This window comes from Periplaneta americana, chromosome 8, assembly GCF_040183065.1.
Source record: "Periplaneta americana isolate PAMFEO1 chromosome 8, P.americana_PAMFEO1_priV1, whole genome shotgun sequence".
Taxonomy (NCBI): domain Eukaryota; kingdom Metazoa; phylum Arthropoda; class Insecta; order Blattodea; family Blattidae; genus Periplaneta; species Periplaneta americana.
This window is the reverse complement of record NC_091124.1, coordinates 107,474,452-107,498,896: the sequence shown is the minus strand read 5'-3', so window position 1 is coordinate 107,498,896 and position 24,445 is coordinate 107,474,452. Positions and strand designations below refer to the sequence as shown.

The 24,445-nt window shown below is 35.2% G+C and overlaps 1 protein-coding gene across 7 annotated transcripts in view; it reads left to right on the top strand.

Annotated features, from left to right (window-relative positions):
• Window positions 1-24,445, top strand: part of Sec3 (exocyst complex component Sec3) — a 167,971-nt gene that overhangs the window by 55,649 nt on the left and 87,877 nt on the right. For all 7 annotated transcript variants that reach the window (XM_069833368.1, XM_069833373.1, XM_069833370.1 and 4 more), the window contains exon 7: window positions 14,142-14,369. In XM_069833368.1, the coding sequence (XP_069689469.1) occupies window positions 14,142-14,369 (228 nt within the window). The remainder of the gene's footprint in view (window positions 1-14,141; window positions 14,370-24,445) is intronic.

The window sequence follows — 24,445 nt, the reverse complement described above, 5'->3', positions numbered from 1 at the left end:
GGATTCCGCAGTAAAGTGCACAGCAATCTGTACAGAATAATGCACTGCTAGCTAGACGAATTTACTAAAGATGTTATTAATTGGTCCAACAGAATAATATCTGTTATTGTGACAATTAATATTTGAAGAGAAAAATTCGCTCCGGCGCCGGGGATCGAACCCAGGTCCTTGGTTCTACATACCAAGCGCTCTGACCACTGAGCTACGCCGAGGACCCGGCTGAGTGCGCTCCTTGTATAATGGCAGTTGACTTGAAATATAAACGTCAATGTATATGCCCAACTTCGAGTCAGGCCACAAAAGGGAAATAACGCTGTAGGAGGAAGGTTCGATCCGGTGCTGTGGATTGAATTCGGCGTAGCTCAGTGGTCAGAGCGCTTGGTACATAGAACCAAGAACCTGGGTTCGATCCCCGGTACCGGAGCGAATTTTTCTCCTCAAATATTAATTGTTTAATTGTAGTTTTCTGATGTTCTCCGTTTTTCTTTCATTTCTTGTTTTAACCCCACTATTGTGTTCTTTATATCCTTTAAATTTTGCATGAATTCTTCCATAATTGATTTTAACCTTTCTTTCATTTCTTCTCACACCAGTTTCAATAGTACTATCTCTGTTCTCTTGGTCAGATCTGGGTTTAGTTCAACACTCCCAATTATGAGCAACAGTGCCATTATTATTCCTACTGCCCATATTATCTTCATTTAGTTTCTCTCATTCAATATTTTTTAGCATTTAATCTTACGATTATGGCTGTATGAATACTTATCTCCACACCCATCTTATTTGTTACATCTTGTAAAAATATCTTGTAATAGCAACCATATCTTCTCATGTGATAGCCTTACAGTAGACGATGGAATAACATTCTATTGAGATATAAATGCCAATAGAATCAAGAGAAAAGGTTACTGAAGACTTTACAAGAGATTTAAATGCTCAGATAGACATTTTAAACTCTTCCATCCCTGCGACTGAGTTACATTTAGGACGCACAGGACATGACACTGAAGAAAGATCAGTTAGATCAGTTATGCTCAATGAAGAACATAATATATTTGCCTCTATAAGATCTTTAGAGTCATTTACATGTAACAATACAAAATATCGTGTTATGTTATCTGAAACAGTTGACTTAATCTGCATCTGTATCTACAAATTCAGTCAAGACCCTCTACAACGTTATTTTGGCATTATAATAGTATTAAGGCATGGCGATCACCCATTGACAATAGAATTTTTTTTTAGGTTACACCTACTACAGTCAGATTATGTTTCTATAAAATTAATTTTATCTTTAACCACGAACCAGGAATATAGATCAGAAACAAAACTACTGTAACATCATAAGTAGCTTAAGTCACTTGCTAACAATACAGAAGAACCAAAGAAAAGATTAATAAATGAAGTTGAATAAAGAATTTAGGGTATGATTGTTTCATCTGAAGGGGATGTAATATACCAGATTGGAAGAGCAATGTGTCTAGTATTCTGAATGTTACAAAGGAAAGCCTAGTCTATCAGCTGGCAGGTTACATACTTTAAAATATTCAAAATTGACAAAATGTGAGAAATGTCCCACACCTATTTGTGGAAAAGCAAATAAAATCAACCCAGCAACGAAATATTCTCTGATCAAGGATTATGGCACTTTCTCAGGAACTATGTATATACCACATCCTTCATAAGGTGTTCATTAAGTCTTGTGAGTGGTTGAAGATTTAATTAGTGAAAAATTTTCATGTTCCAGTAAGATATTGGGAAACATTTTTATAAATTAACTCATATTCTACTAAATAAACTGCCGATTTTGTTTTGTTGCAAAATAAATCAGAAAAGAAATGGTCATCGAAGATTGCCAAATCATTACAAAACCTGTCAAATGGCTGATCAGTAACTTTAAAGGTAGGCTGTACCTATTAATACCATTTGCATTGATTTCTGATTACATTTGTGTGAGAAAAATACAAATGTTCACGCTATAATTATATTTTATGAACATAAACACATTTTACATTTAAAAGAACGAGTATAAGGGCCATTATGCGATTATTTGTTGTGTCTTGAAAGGTAAACAGTTTAAATTCATGTGATCGTATTTCAAAACTGATAAATTGAATGTATGGTATTTTTATTATTTTACAGTATATCATTTCGTTTTTTGATTATAACCTTTTTTTTACAGAAAGACACTGTTTCTTACTTACGTATGATTTTTAAGGAACCCGGAGGTTCATTGCCACCCTCACATAAGCCCGCCATTGATCCCTATCCTCAGCAAGATTAATCCAGTCTCTACCGTATATCCCACCTCCCTCAAATCCATTTTAATATTTCCTCCCATCTATGTTGCGACCTACCCAAAGGTCTTATTCCCTCTGGCCTCCCAACTAACACTCTATATGCATTTCTGGATTCGCCCATACGTGCTACATGTCCTGCCTATCTGAAACATCTGGATTTAATATACCTAATTATGTCAGGTGAAGAATAAAATGCATGCAGTTCTGTGTTATGTAACTTTCTCCATTCTCTTGTAACTTCATCCCTCTTAGCCTCAAATATTTTCCTAAGCACCTTATTCTCAATCACTTTTAACCTCTCTTCCTCTCTCAAAGTGAGAGTCCGAGTTTCACAACCATACAGAAAAACCAGTAATATAATTGTTTGATAAATTCTAACTTTCAGCTTTTTTTGAGAGCAGACTGGATGATAAAAGCTTCTCAACCGAATAATAACGGGCATTTCTCATATTTATTCTGTGTTTAATTTCCTCCCGAGTGTCATTTATATTTGTTACTGTTGCTCCAAGATATTTGAATTTTTCCATCTTTTCGAAAGATAAATCTCCAATTTTTATATTTCCATTTCGTACAATATTCTGGTCACGAGACATAATCATATACTTTGACTTTTCGGGATTTACTTCCAAATCTATCTCATTACTTGCTTCAAGTAAAATTCCTGCGTTTTTCCTAATAGTTTGTGGATTTTCTCCTAATATAATCACGTCATCTGCATGAACAAGGAGTTGATGTAACCCATTCAATTCCAAACCCTCTCTGTTATCCTGGACTTTCCTAATGGCATATTCTAGAGCAAAGTTAAAAAGTAAAGGTGATAGTGCATCTCCTTGTATGTATGTATTTATTTACACTGCAAGTGGGCAAGCACCCGGTGGCAGTGGTATATACAATATTAACAATACACAGTTAAAATGATAAGCAATACACAATAAAATTTACAATACATAATAAAATTTACAACACATATACAATTTTATACACAATACAATAAGAATACACAATACAATTTAACACAATAATAATAAAACATAAATAAAACACCTAATTTTACAACACAACCTACATGATTATGTATAGGTCCTACATAATTTTCAATAGTCTTTCACTTTACTCTCATCTCATTCCCTGTAGTGGCACTATGACGCATTTCACTGACACTTTAGCACACATTTCACTGACACTCTGTAACACATTTCACTGACACTATAGAACACATTTCATTGACGCTATAAATTATCACTGATCGGAACTGTTCACTGCACTGTAAAACCATAACTTCACTGACTCACCTCGCTTCACTGATACAACAGTTCAAATAAGTCAAATAATTGCATTCTTATGCATACTGTACTTATAAACAGAACTACATTTAAACTAAACATTTCTAGTCTAAGGCCCTCTTACACGCTATTTTTAAATAATTTACAATTCAAACCAAGGAAGTAAACTCGTCAGGCTAGATAAATACATGCCACCTTAAAAAATTAAATGTTGAATGTCACGTTAATTTTAATTTTCACTTTATACACAACTTTTTAAATTATTCTTGAATCTCCTTAAGGAAGGACAGCCCTCAAAGACCGCTGCAGGTAGGTCATTCCAATCATTTATAGTTCTATTTAAAAATGAGAATTTACCTACATCCGTTTTCTGTTTCCTACATTTGATTTTAAAATCATGATCGTTCCTACCATAGTACGTTGGCTTTTCTAACCGAGCCGTTAAGTCTACCCATGCTTTCTGACCTAGATGTGCTCTATACAATGATGTTATTCTAGTTTTCCTACGTCTGTTTTCCAAAGTTTCCCATTTAAGTTCTTTTATCGTATCGTTCCCATCTTCTCTTTTACCTTTAACAAATTTAGCTGCCCTATACTGGATTCTTTCTAAGGAATTTATCTGATATATTCTATAGGGATCCCAACATGTAGTTCCGTATTCCATTAACGGTCGCACTAATGTTAGATATGCTATTTCCCTCGATTTGGGGCTAGCCTTTCTCAAGATTCTCATAATAAAGTGAAGTGCCCTCCATGCTTTGCCTGTAACATTATCAACATGCTCTCCCCAAGAAAGTTTGGAGTTTAAATACACTCCTAGGTATTTACAACATTGTTCTTGCGGAATTACAACACCACTGAATTCGTAATTAAGAGTAGTTTCCTCTCGGGTTTTACAAAATGTTATAGATTTACTTTTAGAACCATTTATTTTCATCCTATGCTTTAACGCCCAGTTGTAAATTTTATTCAAGTCTGTTTGAATAGCATCTACATCTGAATTATTTCTAATCTTTCTATAGATAATGCAGTCGTCTGCAAATAGCCTCACATTTGATGTAATATCCTGGCATAGGTCATTTATGTATATTATAAAGAGTAATGGACCCAGAACGCTGCCCTGTGGCACCCCTGAACTTATATTTCCAATTTCCGATATTTCATGACCTACTCTAACTCTCTGGGTTCTACCTTTTAAGAATTCTTGGATCCATAGCACCACTCTTTTATCTATTCCTAGCCTACTTAACTTATCTATTAATATGTCATGTGGCACCAAATCAAATGCTTTCGAAAAGTCAATCACAACTGCATCGATTCTTCCGCCACTATCTACCTCTTCAGCTAGATCCTGAACCAGCGACGTAATTTGACTATCACATGAGAAGCCTTCCCTAAAACCATGCTGGCGGTTGTAAAACCAGTCTATCGCATTTAGAACATGACGAATATAATCCGATATCAAATGCTCCATGACTTTACATACGACAGATGTAAGGCTAATCGGTCTGTAGTTTCCGACATCTAATTTATTTCCACCTTTATGTATGGGTACCACTATAGCTGATTTCCAGTCACATCCTTGCTTTAACCCACATTGAATTGGAAAATCATCTGACAGAAACTGGCCTATACGGACTCTGCTGTAAGTTTCACTGAGACACATTTTAATTAATTGAACTAGTTTCTTGGGAATACCAAATTCAATAAGAATTTTATATGAAACTTCTTTCTTAACTGAGTTGTATGCCTTTTTGAAATCTATGAATAACTGTTATACTGTACCCTTATACTCCCATTTTTTTCTCCAATATATGTCGAATGCAAAAAATCTTATCAGTAGTCGATCTATTATGCCTAAAACCACACTGATGATCCCCAATAATTTCATCTACATATGGAATTAATCTTCTACACACTGTTTCTAGTATAGTATATTGTTTAGATGGATATGAAAGTAATCCAAGTAAGTTAAAATGGATCAGCCACATCATGAGAGATCCTTCGAATTGCAAAATTAAGAAAACCACAGAATTCTCAAGGGGGAAGTGAATTTTGGGGTGACCACGACTCTGATACATGGCCAATGTAAACCAGGATTTGCTTGGCACACTGTTTGTGAAGACAAGAGTCTGATGATCTGATATGAACACGAAAGTTAACATTGTTTATGAAAGAATCATAGGTTTTATCTCGTTTAAGAACCTCGAAAAAAATTTCGTAATTCTTGGCATCTGGAATATAAACTTCTGTATTTAAAATAATCACAACTTTTCTCATAGCTGTTATCGGAGTCACTGTGCAGAATTCTATATGCACATAATAATATATATTAATTTTCTTAAAATACTTTCTAGTTTAGCCAGGTCATTTTTAACAGAATTTCATACTACAAATGCATATTCGAGTTCCGATCTCACTAATGTAAAGTAAAAAAAATGAGAAGAAAATTAAGGATAGATGAAGCATAATCATATTAGTGCCAACTTTCTGATTATATATGTAATGTACATGTTTGTGGAAATAAAGTTTATTGTCAAAGAATACTACAAGATCTTTAACACATTCTGTTCTCTTAATTTTAACGTTATTTAAGTAATAATTGAATTTAAGCAAAGTAGTTCTCCTCGAGAAGGTTAGGACATTAATCTTGGAAACGTTAATTTTCACACCATTGTCTTCAGAACACTTTGCAATTGTGTCAGTGTTATGTTGCAGAGATTGAGTCAGTAATATTTTTTATTGATTAAAGTTCTGGTTAACACTTTGTTAAAAACATAAAATGTACACTGTCACACGTTAAAAGTGTTAAAATTGTTTAAAAAGGTATTTACCTTCGACAGACGGCCCGTTTCGACGCTATTTGTCGTCGTCTTCAGTGTCTCTTGAACCACTGCTGATTTTGGCTCTGCAATGTGCAGTTGTCGATGGTAGGGGTGGGGGTGTGTTGTTCCTATGGTGGGGGTTGGCTGTCTGTATGTTATGACGTATTATGATGTCAAACAATGTGTGCGTATTGAACTGTAGTTGCGTATTAAGTATGTAATGTGGGTGTGCTATTGTATTCTTATATATTTCGTATTGTTCTAGGATATTTAACTGTAAACTTTTTGGTGTGATGTGTAAAATTTCCATATCTGTTTCTATATTATTGTAGTCATGATTATTGTCGATAATGTGATCTGCATAATTTGATGTAATGTAAGGTTTGGTTATAGCTTTAATATGTTCGTTGTATCTTGTATGAAAGGATCTTCCTGTCTGTCCTATGTAAAAATGTGGGCAACTATTGCATTTTAATTTATAAACTCCAGTTGAATTATATATATTTGAATGTTTAGTGTGGTTATTTAAGTATTTCTGTGTTGTATTATTTGTTTTGTATGTAATTTTGTACTTTAGTTTTCTGAATGAAGTTGCGATTTTTGTGGGTATTCGTATTGTGATATGTTAATGTTATGTATTTATTCTCGCGTGCTGTTTGTGTTGGTTTGGTCTGTTTTTGTTTTGCCTTTTTTATTAGTGTGTCTATTATGTTAGGGTTGTATCCATTGTCTTGTGCTATATATTTTATTGTGTTTAATTCTTCCGTGTAGTTGTCTTTGTTCATTGGTATATTAATTAATCTGTGTGTCATTGTACAGAAAGCTGCATGTTTATGTTGTATGGGATGATTTGATGAATTGTGTATATGTGTTGTGGTTGTAGTGGGTTTCCTATATATTTTGAATTGGTGTCTGTTATTTGTTTTGGTTATGGTGATGTCTAAGAAGTTTATAGCTTGCTTATGTTCCATTTCTACTGTATATTTTAATTTGGGGTGTATTTTGTTGAGTTGTTGATGTAGGTTTTCTATTTGTCTTTTGTTTCCATTATATAAGACTATTATGTCATCTACATATCGATGCCAGTACATTATTTTCTCTGCGTGTTTGTTGTTGTCGGTATTTAGTATGTGTGTTTGTTCTATGTTGTGAATAAAGATTTCAGCTAATATACTTGATATAGGTGAACCCATTGGTAATCCTTCAGTTTGTGTATAGTATTTATTGTTATGTGTGAAATAATTTTGTTTAGTAATAATTTCTGTGATGTGTAAAATTTCGTTAATATGAGTCTGTGGTATGTTATTTTTGATAAGCATTTCCCGAAGTATTTCTAGTGTTTCTGTTACTGGTATGTTTGTATACAGATTTACGATGTCAAATGATGCTAATGTTGTATTGTGTGGAATGTGTTTGTGTTTTATTTTGTTAACTAAGTCTATGGTGTTGATTATTGTTGTTGGGTTTTCAAATTGTATACTATTTCTTATAATGTTGTCTATATATTTCGCTAATTTGTATGCTGGTGCATTCTTGTAGTTAATAAGAGGCCTGATTGGTATAATTTGTTTGTGAATTTTTGGTAATGCGTTTAGTTTAGGTGCGTGAGGTTTAATTTGTTTCAAGACACCAAGAACACAACAAATGCAAATGATCATCAATGCAGAAACAGCAATTCAAAACACACAACCACAACACCAAGAATACATCCGACAAGATTTATTAAGAAACATAGATAAAATAAACAAACCTTTAACCGATAAGCACGAAATTAAAACAATAAAGACATTAAGAGAGAAACAACAAGCACACAATTTGACATTTGTAAAAGCTGATAAGGGTAATTGCACTGTAATAATGAATGCTCAAGACATGAATGATAAAATTAACACATTTTTTTCACGAAAATAACATTACAGAAATAAAAACAGATCCAACAACAAAATATCAAACAATAGTCAAAAATACAATAAATCAAAACACTCACATCATACCTAACAACAAAAAACAACAATTGAAACAATGAAAGATGTCATTTCTAACCACGTAAATATTTATTGTCACACTTTGTTGTATCATAGCGGGCATTCAAAATCTCCACCATTACAATCTCAGCTTAGGTGTGAATCTCTGTCATGAACGTCTTGATTTCGGAAGAGAGGAGAATTTCAAATCCCAGCACATACCTCCACAATTGATTGCCACAAGTGGTCTTGGGTGGGATAGTGGGATATCTTCCAGCATACATCAGACTCTTAACATGACCGAATAACCAAAAATCACAAGGTGTAAGATCAGGCGATCTTGCCAGCAATGGAACAGGTCCATTTCTCTCAATTCATCATCCTCGAATTTTCATGTCCAAATGTCTTTAATAATGTGCAGTGTACATATGGATAACAGCACCTGAGTTCAGCCATGCCTCTTCAAAATAAGACTCATGTCAGTATGTCCTCCATCAGAATTCTTGTCATCTCCGATTGTGAGCATCTCTGTAACTAAGCTGTTTAGACAGTTCATATGACATCTTTTTTATTTCTTTGCAATGAACTATGCAATTGACTATTCTGTTTATTCTACTAATACTGGATCTTGTTATTTCCGATACATTATTTATTTCCAACCAGTTCTTCTCCTGGCATTCTGCTTTCTTCTTAATTCCATAGCTCAATGTTATTATAAGGTGTTCTCTTCTCCTGCTTTTGCAGTTAATCGGGATTTATGGTAGAAGAAAGACTTTTTTCTTTAATTTTCGTTTACACTGTTACTCCTCTGAATAGTGTTATTTGCTCTGTTTACATGAACTGCCTGGTGTTTCCATCTGGCATACAACAGAGACATCATAACAGTTCCTTGAGCTGAATGTAAAATTAAAAGGAAAATGTGAATGGAATTGATACATGATGGCTCACAGAAATGGGGCATTTTGAATCAAATAGCACAAAGTTGGAAGACTGTTCCTTAAGCAATGCCATTTCAGTTGCCATGATGGAGTGTACGGGAGAGCATTGCATATTCGCAGTAAAGACTTATTGTAAAAACAATGATTGTTGTGAAGTTGCACAACGAGAATTTCGGCATCATGACCTGGTTCCTTCAGATATGAAGACGTGGGTTGAAAGATTGAACTAACAGATGCTATCTTGAGCAAGAAGCGTCCAAGACTAAGAAGAAGTGTTCGAATCCCATAGATAGTCGAAGTAATCAGTGCTGTCATCCAGCAGAGTCCACAAAGTTCTGCACAACAACGTGTTGTGTCATTAGATTTGTCTCGCCATACTGTGGCCAGAATATTGTCTTCAGATCTCAAATTGCATCCTTACAAGCTTCAGGTCATCCAACAATTGCAAGCTGTCATTGCCAACAGATGAGTAGCAAGTTGAAACTTTCCTAAACAACCTCTGGATGTCTGATGAAGCACATTTTTATTTAAGCAGTAATGTGAATGAAGAGGGGCAAAGGCTAATTGGGATTTCCCAGTCTTAGATCGGGTCAAAAACCGTGATAGAACTGAATCCTTATGGTGAATTTCGGTGAAGTACGGAAGGCCTAATTAGTCAAATCCACTCTCCTCACCTCAATGCTGGAGCCCCCTGGGATCTTTTAAGATGCGAAAGAGAGGGTAATGTGCGGAAAGCAATGGAAAGCTACCACATTTATCTTTCCTAAGAAAAACTGCAAACAGTGGCATGATGAGTCTTTCCATGGTAAAGATTCCGGATGTAAACTATCACACCATTCGAATGTTCGGGAGGGAGATGTTGGGAAAGGACACATTATGAAGCAACACAACAGAGAGAAGAAAAGAAGATTGAGAATTAAGGACTCTTCTGCAAGCAGGTAAGTTGGAAAAATTGAAGGAAGAAATGAGAAGAAACAAAGTGGATGTGATGGGAATATCAGAAGTGAGGTGGAAAAATAGTGGTGAGTTGGTGAGTGTTGAATTTAAGTTGTTTTATTCAAATGGTGAGTGCAAAGGAAGTCATGGTGTTAGTGTATTACTGGGACCACGTGTGAAAGATGAAGTGATATCAGTGCGTTATGTAGATGACTGGGTGATAAGGTGAGACTACAAGGGAAGAAAATGGACTTAGTGCTAGTGCAAGTTTATATGCCACATAGTAGATTAAAAGACGAAGTGGAAGAAAGCTATGACAAGATAGAAGAGATAGTTGAGAAGGAGAAGAAATGAGCATGCATAATCATAATGGGCGAGTTGTAGGAGAAGGTCAAAAGGGAAGAACAGTTGGAAAATATTGATTGGGAAAAGAAATGATAGAGGAGAATCTTTGACAATTTTCTGTAAAAGAAATGCAATGATTGTTGAAAATACATTATTCCAATAACATAAACAAAGAAGATACATATGGACATGTCAGATAGATTACATGCTAGTACTGGAAAGATCCCGAAATTACTTAAAAATGCGAAGACTTTACCAGGAGCAGATATTAACTCAGATCATGTCTTCTTGTTAGGCGAAGTAGATATTGGTCTGAAGAAGATAAGAGGAAGACAAGCGACAAAGAAATTGAACTTGAAAAAACTGAAGAATGAAGAGGAAAGAAGAATATTTGAAGCAAATTTTCAAGAGAAAGCTGCTAAATAGAACCCACACCTGAGAATAATAATGAGTACTGAATTCATCTAAAAAGCTGTTTAGAGACAACAACAGAAGAAACAATAGGATACACAGAAGGTGTGAGAATTTAGGAAACTTGGGTCAGGAATAATGTTGGAGAAGATGGAGGAAAGGAGAAAATGAAAAAAACATCAACACAGTAGAAGCAACTACAGGAAACTAAACAACGAACTAAGAAGAGAAACTGATAAAGCAAAAGAAGAACAGATGAAAGAGAAATGTGAAGAAATAGAGGATCTAGAGAGAAAAGGAAGATATGATTTAATGTATCGCGAAGTAAAATGTTTGGGCTTCACAAATAAGAAAAGTAAATCCATGTGGTTGATAGAGGACGAAATCGGAAATGAAATAACAGGCAGACAAGGAATACTGAACAAATGGATGAAATATGTAGAAGTGTTATATGAGACAGTGAATCGTCCAGATGACTTGGCTATAGAAAACGAAGAAGCCATATTAGAAGACGAAAAACGATTTTCTATTTTAAGGGAAGAAGTTGAACTAGCACTTAAGGAAATGAAGAATGGAAAAGCAACAGATGTTGATGGAATTCCCATTAAATTAGTGAAATGCTTGGGTGAAGACAAGAAGGAAATTCTATCATTATGCAACGAAGTATATGAGAAAAGCAACTTGTCTGAAAATTTTATGGAGATGGTGTTGCTTCCAATAACGAAGAAAAATAATGCCAAAAAATGTAACGAGTTCAGGTCTATCAGCCTGATACCACACTCTGCGAAGATTCTTCTGCGAATACTAAATCGACATTTAGATTCTAAGATAGAAGAACAGTTGGAAGAAGAGCAGTTTGGCTGCAGGAAGGGAAAAGCTACGAGAGATGCAGTTGGACTGCTATGAACAATTGGTGAAAGATACCTAGAGAAGAATAAAGAAGTGTATATAGTATTTGTGGACCTAGAAAAGGTGTTTGACATAGTGGATTGGAATAAACTGATGAGGATCCTGAAGAAAATTGGCGTGGATTGAAAAGAGAGGAGGCTGTTCAGTAATCTTTATATGAAACAACGAGTCAAAGCCAGGATAGGGGAAGAAATGTCAGAAGGAGGTGAAATTGGGAGAGGAATACGACAAGGATGCCCTTTATCATCTATCCTGTTCAACATCTACTTGGAGGATTTAGTGAAGAACTCTTTTCAGAACATAGGAGGAGTGGTAGTAGGAGGAAGAAGAATAAAGTGTATAAGATTTGCTGATATGGTGCAGAAGAGGAGATGATTCTAACGGATATGCTACTGGAGCTAAATGACAGCTATGAGCAGTATGGAATTAAGATAAATGCAAACAAGACGAAGACCATGGTTATGGTTATAGGAAAAAAAGTAAAGAAGGTAAACTTGCGAATTCTAAATGAGGCAGTAGAGCAAGTGCACAGCTTCAAATACTTGGGATGTACTATAAGTAGTAACATGAGCTGCTGCCAAGAAATCAAAAGGAGAATAGTAATGGCAAAGGAAGCTTTTAATAGAAAAAGGAACATCTTCTGCGGACCTCTAGAAAAAGAATTAAAGGAGAAACTAGTGAAGTGCTTTGTGTGAAGTGTAACATTGTATGGGACAGAAACATGGACATTATGATGAAGTGATGAGGAGGGACTAGAAAAATTTGAAATGTGGATATGGAGAAGGATGGAGCATAATGAAATGGACATACAGAATAAGAAACAAAGCTGTGTTGGAAAGAGTGGATGAAGAAAGAATGATGATGAAACTGATCAGGAAGAAGAAAAGGATTTGGTTGGGTCACTGGTTGAAAAGAAACTGCCTTCTGAAGGATGCACTGAAAGGAATGGTGAATGGGAGAAGAGTTCGGGGCAGAAGAAGATATCAGATAATAGACGATATTAAGATATATGGATCATATGAGGAGACAAAGAGGAAGGCAGAAAATAGGAAAGACTGGAGAATGCTGTGTTTGCAATGAAAGACCTGTCCTTGTGCAGAACACTATGAATGAATGAATGAATGAATGAATGAATGAATGAATGAATGAATGTGGATAAACAAAACTTTTGCTACTGGACTTCAGAGAATCTCCACTTTCTACACGAGAGACTGTTACACAGTGACAAAGTGACATTGTGGTGTGCTGTGTCATCAGATGGGATAATTGGCCCATATTTTTATCAAGATGGTGACAGCCACACAATTATTGTGGTTTCCCAATGGTACGTGAACAAGATTGGAACGTTCCTCAGCCGTGAGATACTGCAGAATTATCCACAATTTTTCAGCAAGACGGAGCTACAGCTCACATGGCGAGAATATCTATTGTTGCATTATGACAGCTCTTTGGAGTGCATCTGTCGAAGAACTGCAACATGGATTGGCCTGCGTGGTCGCCTGATCTTTCAGTGTGCGATTTTTTTCTGTGAACTTTTTTAAAAGGTCGTGTGTAGTTGTCCTTACATCCTAAATGAACTAAAGACTAGGTTTCGTGACAAAATTGCATCAATCACCATTGAGGTATTACAGAGAGTCACACTGAACTTGGGTTCATGAATGCAGGAATGTGTACATGGAGAAGGGGGCCATTACATGACTGCTGCTGTAATTAGTGGGTAAATGGCATGGTTCATGTTACATTACTCTCTTATTAAAATCTCCTATTCCTGCACACCACCCTGTATATATTACATTTTAACACACACTATTGTCTAGCCCATTTAGAATGTTTCTATTAAGGACATTTTCATTTTAAATTTATAAAGTTTTGTGTATGTCTGTTTGAGTATTATTCTTAATTATGTACGTTGTAAGATAAATTGTGTTATGTATTATATCATATCTTTAACTATAAAAATGTTTGGATGCAGTAGCAACAGCTTTTTTCAACTCCAATTCAAGAGTGCACCTAAACTCATCAGTCACTCGACCTATAGGTTATATTTTATTGCAAACTGAGGTAGTCTCATTTCCTACATTCTTGAAATGTTTTGTATGCATTGTAGTATAGAGATTGAATTTTGATGTTTAACTCTTCAATCGAAGGTCTTTCCACATATCTTTATTACCCTATCTTCTAGTAATTTGTAAGTCTGAATATTTATTAATGTTGAAATACTTATTTTCAGGAAAATGTTCACAGTGTGTTGGCATCAGAGCAGCAAGTAGCACAATTAATGATTCAGATAGAGGCAGCCATTGCAGAAGCAGAAAAAGTTGAGACTCGTTTAGATGCTTATGACGAGGTCCTTTGCCATATACGTGATACAATGGAAAAAATGGAAGAAAAGAATCTACTCATTGAAGTCGCAAATCGAAATAATCAGAAACTGCTGTCTGAACTTGAACAAGTCATTGTAAGTTTTCAGTACAATACTCTATTTTTGGTTGTTCAACACATGATGAGTATGATGCTTATCACGAACTGGATCAGCTTCTGTGATTAAAGAGAGACATAATATGCAAGTTAGCTGCTAAATGTAGGTTTATGTTTGTAAATCGTAAATGAATATGAAGTGTAAATACAGTGCACTGCATATTGTGCTGAGTAAATAGATTGTAGAGAAACTGCATTGTGGTGACCTGATTCTCGCTGAGCAACTCGTGGACTCCACTTACACAGACAGCTTGCTGTTGCTGATATCCAGTGCAGTATCAGTAATTTAACACACCATAAGCTATTAATGTAAAATATTAATAATATAAGTGGTTAAAACGTCAGTTATTTATCCAAATTGGAGTTGATCCAACACACCTATTTTAGAAGCGGTGCATCACTCATTGCACTTTACATCATTATGGAGTGAATGTTTTCCCAGATAATATTTTTCAGTTCTTTTATGGTAGATAGATTATTTTTGTACACTTTGTCTTTTTGAGTTCCTCAGAGATAAAAGTCACAAGGAGTTAGGTTGGTGGATCAAGGAAGCCATACTTTTTTTTTTACTCTGGATATATCAATAGTCTGTGAACTATTGTGACTCTATTTCTGTTGTCGTGTGTTATGGATGGCTTGTGTTCATGTAACTGATTTAGATTTTGTTTTAATGTTTATGATATTGGTGATTATTGTGGTGAAGAATCATGGTATGTAAATTTTAAATCTGACATTTGCCTTTCTGACTGAGGGAAATCATGAAAAACGTCAGTCAGATTAGCTGGTCATGGGGTTTGAACCCTGGACGTTCCAAATGCGAATCTCAAACGTTACCATCTGAGCCAACATTGTTGATAGAATATTCTGTTACAGAGAGAACATACTTTTTCCCATTCTGTGTCAGCACATACTACCAACTATTTTATGGACAAACTTCATAGAACAGCTGTTCTCGGTCTGTGGCTTGTGCATCAGTCTGTGAGTTAAGTGAGAGGGGACTGGAGAACCAAGGTGTATTTTCAAACGGTATTGTACCTAAGCTTAACTTTATCACATTATCTGACTTGTATCAGCTTGTGGGAATTTTTTTTTTTTTTTTTTTTTTTGTTTTGTGAATAGAGTTTAACAGAAATAAGTTCGCCTGAGGGAATTCTCTTGGCTTGCCTGTCTGATGGTTTTAGATTTATTTTTAATTCTAATCTTCAGGGTTCAACTTTAAACGTGTTCACCATTCATGATAAGAAGACTGAAACAATGATAAAGTAGTTTAACTTGTAATCTCGCTGAGTTATCAATTCAGAATTCAGTTTGTTTCTCTCTCTCTCAGTGACTTTCTAGCAAAATGTGATGATGAACTCTCATTTGATATCTTTGGAAGTATGAACACCTTCTTCATTTATTGAGATTGAAATTAAGCGAATATTATCCTTTCTGCAATGGAAAAACATTTGTATGAAAAATCCCATCTTGGTGACAAATAATAGTTTACCCATCAAAAAAGAAGAGGGGCTGTTAGAATTATTGGAATTATCTTATGATTCGAGCTTAAAAATCGTGTTTCCTACTACATCCCTATTGCAATCTTGGTTACATGCATCACCCATATATCTCGATATTTGCAACACAATACTTGATGCCATTTGCATCAGAATATTTGCGTAAGAGTACATTTTCTGCTCTAGTCTTCTTGAAGAAAAAATATAGAAGCAAACTTAATGTTGAGATAGACTTGTGACTTAGAGTATCTACAACTGATTTAGACTTCACAAAGCAACAACCATCCCACTGTCATCCTTATGTTATTTAACATAGTCGAAAAATCTGATTTAATTTTTCACATCAAAGACATCTATCATCCCATTGATAACCATATGGCAACTTTAAGTTTAAAAAACAGGTTTCATTTTTCACAGCAAAGGGATGATATTGTATAAAGTAAAATAACTTTGTATTTATGTATTCTCAGATTTTACTGTATTAAAAAGCTGAAACTGAAATTTAATACCGCTGTGTATTTATTGTTTATTGTTTACTCAACTGTCTGAAGACAGGTCTGAACCTCACAAGTGATACCAAGAAGGCACCACACATGAGGCAACTATGCTAGGAGATAATGTGGTAGGGTGGCCAGTTTCTTTCCCTCTTGTCAATTTATTAAGGATGTTTAATTCACTACATTCTGAAAATGTTTAATGAGTAGAACATGATTACCAGCCTGAAGTATACAAAATGAAGTAAGCTTGAAGGGTCTGAGAGTATTTGAGATAGAATTATCAATAAGAATGCGTGGTCCCTTTGATCCCTCGACTTAGCTACCTTCTGGCTTCCTTCTCTGAGTTACTCTAAAAGACAGTGCACAAAAATAATCCACATATAATCCTGGAAGAACAGAAAAGTATCATCCACGAAAACGTTTCCCATTTCTCAACAGGAACTGCACACATGATGCATCACTTCTTAAACAGGTGTGACAAATGCTTGAAACAAGAAGACAGATAGGTTCACCATCTTCTTTCTTAATTTTTGCGAGTAAATGATATTTTAACGCTTATATTTAGTAATTATTTACTTTAATAGTTTTTGGTGTGCAAAATTACTAATACAACACTATATATCACTGATATGTCTCTATAACCAGAGTTCTCGAGTGACTGTGTTGAGAGCCTGGTTGCTGCATTGCTGTTTCTCTATAGTCTATGAGTATTCATTACAAAATTACAAATGGTATGAGGTGTGTTCTTAAAGTAAGTTCCAAAAGGGTGTGGTAAGTAAACAGGAAGATATTTACAAACCATTTTTGTTGCATTGTATTTCCCACACTTCATTTAATTCTCAACATAATCTCCACCATTATTGAGGCATTTATCGAGTCGTGGGACAAGTCTTTCTATCCCCTCATTGTAGAATTCGCCTGCCTGCGATGCGAACCACTCCCACACTGCTGTTTTCACTTCATCGTCGCCATCAAAACATTGACACCGAGGAACTTTTTGAGGTGCAGGAAGAGATTAAAGTCACTCAGAGCCAAATCCGGGCTGTAGGGGGAATGGTCAATTTGTTCCCAGCCAAATTTCGAAATGAGATTTTCGGTGTCACAAGCTGAGTATGGCCGAGCGTTGTCATGAAGCAACACAACTCTGTCGGTCAGCATCCCACGTCTCTTGTTCTGAATTGCGCAACGGAGCTTCTTCAAGGTCTGACAATAGGTTTCTCTATTAATGGTTTCACCCCGAGGCAAGAATTCGATGAGTAGGACTCCTTTTCTGTCCCAGAAAACAGTGCACATGATCTTGCGTGTTGACATGGTTTGTTTGAATTTCTTTTTCCTTGGCGATGCAGTGTGCCTCCATTGCATGGACTGCTGCTTCGATTCAGGCGTCATGCGAGACACCCAAGTCTCGTCACCTGTCACGATATGGTCAAGAAACTCATCGCCTTGCTCACTGTAACGTGTGAGAAAGCTCAATGCACTGGAAGCTCGTTTGGTTTTCTGTTCCTCGGTGAGCATCTTGGGTACCCATTGTGAGCACAATTTTCGATGTCGTAATCAATCTGTCACAATTTTGTAGAGAACACTCCATGACATTTGTGGAAAATTCAAGGAAAGCGAAGAAATTGTGAACCTCCTGTCCTCATGAATTTTTTCATCGACAGCACACACCAAATCATCATTGATCATAGATGGCCGACTGGTACGCTGCTCGTCATGCACAGAGACACGGCCCTCGTTGAACTTCCTAACCCATCTCCTGATCATGCCATCACTAATGGCATCATCACCATACACCTCACAAAGTTGACGATGAATGTCAGCTGGTTTGATGTTTCTCGCTTTCAAGAAATGGATAACAGACCGCATCTCACAGTCGACGGGGTGCTCGATCACTTTAAACATTTCAACTGATCACAACTAACCACACACACGGACTGAAGCTCTGAAACTGCATGCACAGCGTGCCTGAGTACTGAAGAAGAAAACACGCATGCACAAAATAACGACTGCAGTGATGCGACGGCTATAATTGAAAACAGAACTTACTTTAAGAACACGCCTCATATATATGTATATATGACTTCCCATTTATTTAGTAACTTAGGCCTCAAACATTCCAATAGTTATTGTTGTTTAGTCAACAGCCTGAAGCCAGGTTGGAACCTCATAAGTGACACCAAAAGAGCATCACTCATGATGCAACAAAGCCAGGAGATAATGGGGTAGTATGGCCAGTTCCTTTCCTCCTTCATTGCATACATCATTGATTAGTAACATATGACACTAATCATATTTCAAATGTATACAACAATTGTTCTTCCTCTGACACATATAGTCAAGTGAGATTACTGCCTTTTAATTAATAGATGTACATATCAGCCAGACTCTTAGAGGTCAGAAGAGGTGAAACTAATTGTGTATGTGTGTGTGTGTTTTTTAAATTTTATTACAGCATGCTTGATTAAAAAGTAATAATACTATATGCTTTGGTTTCTTGTTCATTCGTTTACAGGTCTTTATAATAAAATTATATTAGTCGGCTGCCTGGGTAGCATAGTTGTTACAGTGCTGACCTTCTATGCTCAAGGTTGCGGGTTCGATCCCAGCCCAGGTCAGTGGTATTTAAGTGTGCACTGGCGACGCTGATATAACCTGGCAGTTGCAAGAGTCGTTAAATAAACAATAATTTAAATTTTAAATAAAATTATTATTATTGACAAATTTTACGAAGTGTTCTGGGCACTTATTTGTTTGTTCGCATCAGCTTCACTTCATTATTTGTTATTTGCGTTTGTAACATTTTCCTTTGCTCTTTCAGTTTTTACACTGAAAATTAAATGAATATTTGTTCTCTTTTGTCACACAGTTACATTGAGTCAGTTATTATCTTGAATCTATACAAGTAGTGTCCTGTCTTATCATGTTCTTGTTTTCATCTCTAGAATAATATTCAACTAAGGCCATAATGTTCTTCTAGATGAAGGGATTGTTTCTTTGGTAGTAGTTGTTCAGTCAGTTTGCTGCTTGGCCAGGCTCTTCTCCCTTTTATCAGTGATTATTATCTATCTTGGTTTCTTGGTATAAGTCATTTCCCTTATTTCTTTTGTCGCGACTTGTTTTGGAAGTTTATCTGTGTTTCATTTCGTCTTATTCCTATATATGTATTTTACTCTTTTGAAATGAATGATCCATCCCTATACCATAAGTTTGTTAATCTGTTCTCTTATTTTAATTACTACCAGTACTAATGTTTCAATTTTTAAAGCTGTTCTTGGTAGATCTAATGTTGCTTCACTGTCTGCATTTACTGCTACTTTTTGTCTAATACAAGGATGTTTTGTCAGTTGTCGGAAGTTTCTAATACTTTCATATTGGTTATGCATTTTTCACGAAGTTTGTTAACTGTTCTGTCATAATATTGTCAGTATTGTACAGTGAGATGTCTGACCTTACCATCTTAAATATCTTATAAACGATTGCTGCTATTTATGTATTATTTCCACGAAATTGAAAGGGAAATAGGGGCTCACAAATTTAGCATGTATATATATGTGAAAATTATAGGAAAATGTGCTTGCTTTCATCACAAAGCTATTTTTTAAAACAGAACAATGCTCATATTCATAGCAAAAATTAAAGTAGATGAAAGAAGAATGACATTGCTCTTTCTTACATTTGCATAGTGTAAATACTTCAAGAGATATAATGAAAATGAGTTTCACAAACCATACTTAATGGTGATACCCATTTTGTGATACAATATGGCATCTCTACATTGAGTTCTGATTTATCGTATATGATACCCTATTTGATCATTTATGTAAACTTTCGTATATATTGACAATTTGTTTTGTTGCATATGGCATCAAGTCATTTTTTTTTTTTTTTGTTATTTCATAGAAGAAAGTTGTGCTTGATATTGTACAGAAGATAGTTGTTATAGGTGCTGAAAAGCTGGTATGATTCTATTATATAGTGAATTTCCAAAGCCATAATTTTACCTGGGTTCCCTCTGTGATTAAGCAAAATGCATCCACCCACAAACATGTAGCAGTAAGTACGGTATGCAAAATGAGCTACAAACAAGGTAAGACAGTTGGGTTATGGTGTGTGAGTAATGTGCAGAACAAAGAGTTTCATTTGTAAAAAAGCAAATCACCTGCCCAGTGTCATACTGCATTTTGGGGGTTGATCAGCCTAGCAGACATGTAGTTAATAAAATAGTCACAAGTACAACAACAGTATTGGATAAGAAAAAAAATTGAAAACATCACGTATATTAACAGATGAAAAGCTTAATGATATTTGTGCTCAATTAGAATATTCATAACGAAGTCTATCCCTAAGTTAACCCAGCTATGGGTCAGCATAAAAAATTACTCAAATTTCATCCATACAAAACTACAAAATAACACAAGAGAAGAAATAGCTAATATTTTGTTAACAGCAATGTGTGAATGAAAATTTGTTATAACACTATAACATCTGTCTCAGAGTACAAGGAGAACAATTTCAGTATCTTCTTCGAAAAGGTAAGTGATGTTAGGCACGTTCACAATTGTAATTTGCAAAATAATTGTACTAAGTTAGCAAAATTATCCGATTTATCGTGATACATCAGAATGTGTGTGTGTCACGTCAGTCCTCCGATTGTGTGGGGACTGCAGTGTTGGCAGGCAAACAGTGATGTATGCCTGCAGCCTTGGTGGCACTGAAAGTGAGCCTGGGTAAAATGATGACTCTATAGGAGAAATGCAGTGCACTTGTAATTTGTATGCCGAGAAATATCGTGAGGCATATAAACCATCTGGACAAGCATTTGTGAATATCGTGTAACACCTCACAAACATGTTTGGAAAAAAAATGGTAACAGGAGAACAAAATGAAGTTAATGTTTTACCGCAGCTGCTATTGCTGTCAATTCACAAATTAGTTCTCATGTTATATCTACAGTCTGTAGAAAATGGCATTAGTCAAAGAAAGTGCTACACATTCTTCATAGCTACCGGACATTATTTTGAGAATCGTGTAAATTTTTGGCACTGAGCACTATTGGTCAATCACTAATCCCTATTAGATTCATAAGATGAAGAGGCAGCATCAATATACTTTAAATCTATGATGTGCAATAGTTGATCATCACCTTATCTGATCTTTTTGCATTGAATGCAGACAAGTACCAGTATGTCAACTTCCTAACACACAACTTCTATTCATGTTAGAAGACTAGAAGGAACATGTGATCTCAGCAAGATGCAGAATCATATGAGATTACTTTTGAAATGCTGAATCACATGTATGAAAGCTTGTATTGCAGTGAATGGTCATTTTGAACAAAATTTATGAGCAAGTGAATTTTATGTAGTGGATTGATATGCTTTCATTTTGCTAAAGGAACTTATTTTGATTAGCCATGCTTCTGGTTTTCCTGGCAGTTTCAGTTACCTTTGAAAACATATTACAGTAAAGGCACCCAAATAACCAGCAATACCAAAACAATGGCACTTTTGCCTGGGTCAAAAAAAAAAAAAGTTTAAATCTGCCACATTACCACAGTCTGGGTCGTCAGTTTTGCCACATAAGGAAGTTTGCACGAACTTACATTTTCAGTGAATATTCTAATCTAAAATTAGTGTATTATTTGTGTTGTGTAATGTGTTTTAACAAAGAAAATCCACACAGTCTTTATGTTTATTTAATTATGTTCGGGCCATCAGTGTTGCCACATTAGGAAGATCACACAAACTTTAATTTTCAGTGAATATTCGAACCTAAAATTAGTGTATTATGTATTTGTGTTATGTGATATGTTTTAATAAGGAAAATCCACACAGTTTTTATGTTTATTCAGTTATGAGCAAGAGATAGAGAAGTAACCTTCACATGGGTACAGTTTCAACATTTGGCACCATGAAATACGAACTTTTTTTTTTGTATATACCGGTATTTATTCAATTGCCTGGCAAAATCTCGTATCTGGAACTAGACTGGTCCCTTTGGTGCCGGATAAGAGAGATTCTACTGTACTTAAAAAGTTAAAAGCACTAAAAGATGCATTTTTTTCTACTTGCAGCTGTAGATTTTATTCTCTTTTATATTTCCCTTATCACTGGTCACTGACTGAGCATTTGGTGTATATTGGCCAATGGTAAGGCATCATCAGTTAGCCTGCACTTGAAAATAAGAGTTTTAATGATATTTTCTTAAGAATTGCGTTATAATCACGCAGAAAACGCCATTGTCATTCTAATTTTATCCAATTTAGCTTTTACTAGCAATATAAACATTCATTCATAGTTTCCTGTCCAAGAGCAGGTCTTTCACTGCAAATCCAGCATTCTCCAATTTTTTCTTATTTTATGCCCTTTTCTTAGTCTCCGCATATGATCCGCTCAGAATTTTCTTCTCAGGCCATTATATTATCGTAGTGAAGTACAGTAGCTAATCAACTAAAAATTTTAATCCCTGTTGGTACTGCAATAATTATAGTAGCTGAGATAAAGTATGCTCGTGTATCAACATCCATTTCTACAGTAAATATATGGTGTGCTCATACTACAAAACCTAATAAACCAATTGCTAATATAGCAAAAATTATTCCATGTTATACAGTATTTCCCTTTGTTTCTACTTACTTTAACACTTAACTTGGTTACCTGGTAGCACTCAATATTTTCACCTTTGCTTGTTTCAGTCATTTCCTTGTCTCATTATGCTTGTTTTACATAATAGGAGACCTATTGAATATCTGATTTTAGGGTAATTTAAATTTGAAAGGCCATCAGAAGCCTCATTGACTGAGATGCTTGCCTGCTATTCTGAAATTGCGCTCAGGCGTGGGTTCAATTTCTGCTTGGACTGATTACCTTGTTGGGTTTTTTCCGAGGTTTCCATAAGGCGAATGTCAGATAATATAATAGTGTATTCTCGACTTCATCTCACCAAATACCATCTTGCTATAACCAATCTCATCGACGCTAAATAACCTAGTAGTTGATATAGAGTCATTAAATAACAAAGTAAAAATAATAAATTTGAAGACAACAGAGCTAATTACAAAACATTATTGGCACAACTAGATGTCTTTTGACATCAATAAGACATAAGGGAATGATATATAATTTCACACAAGAAAGACTTAATCAGTTTTCATTGTCATGAGCAAGATATATGCTATAGACATTGTCGAAATACAATAAAATAAATGTAGTGTACAATTAAAGTAATAAAATACTTACTTACTTACTTTTAAGGAACCTGGAGGTTCATTGCCGCCCTCACATAAGGTCCCTATCCTGAGCAAGATTAATCCAGTCTCTACCATCACATCCCACCTCCCTCAAATCCATTTTAATATTATCGTCCCATCTACGTCTTGGCCTTTTTTCCCTCCGGCCTCCCAACTGACACTCTATATGCATTTCTGGATTCGCCCATACATGCTACATGCCCTGCCCATCTCAAACGTCTGGATTTAATGTTCCTAATTATATCAGGTGCAATTCTGTGTTGTGTAACTTTCTCCATTCTCCTATAACTTCATCCCTCTTAGCCCCAAATATTTTCCTAAGCACCTTATTCTCAAATACTCTTAACCTATGTTCCTCTCTCAAAGTGAGAGTCCAAGTTTCACAACCATAAAAAACAACCAGTAATATAACTGTTTTATAAATTCTAACTTTCAGATTTTTTGACAGCAGACTGGATGATAAAAGCTTCTCATTGGAATAATAACAGGCATTTCCCATATTTGTTGTGTGTTTAATTTCCTCCCGATTATCATTTATATTTGTACTGTTGCTCCCAGGTATTTGAATTTTTCCACCTCTTCGAAGGATAAATTTCCAATTTTTGTACTTCCATTTCGTACAATATTCTCGTCACGAGACAAAATCATATACTTTGTCTTTTTGGGATTTACTTCCAAACCTATCTCTTTATAAAATAATAAAATAACAGATAAAATGAATTAAGAAATATAAGAATGAAAATACATGAAATTACTTTAAAATATTTACACTACTATCAAGATATTCCGTAATATTGTAAAAGGAATTGTCAAC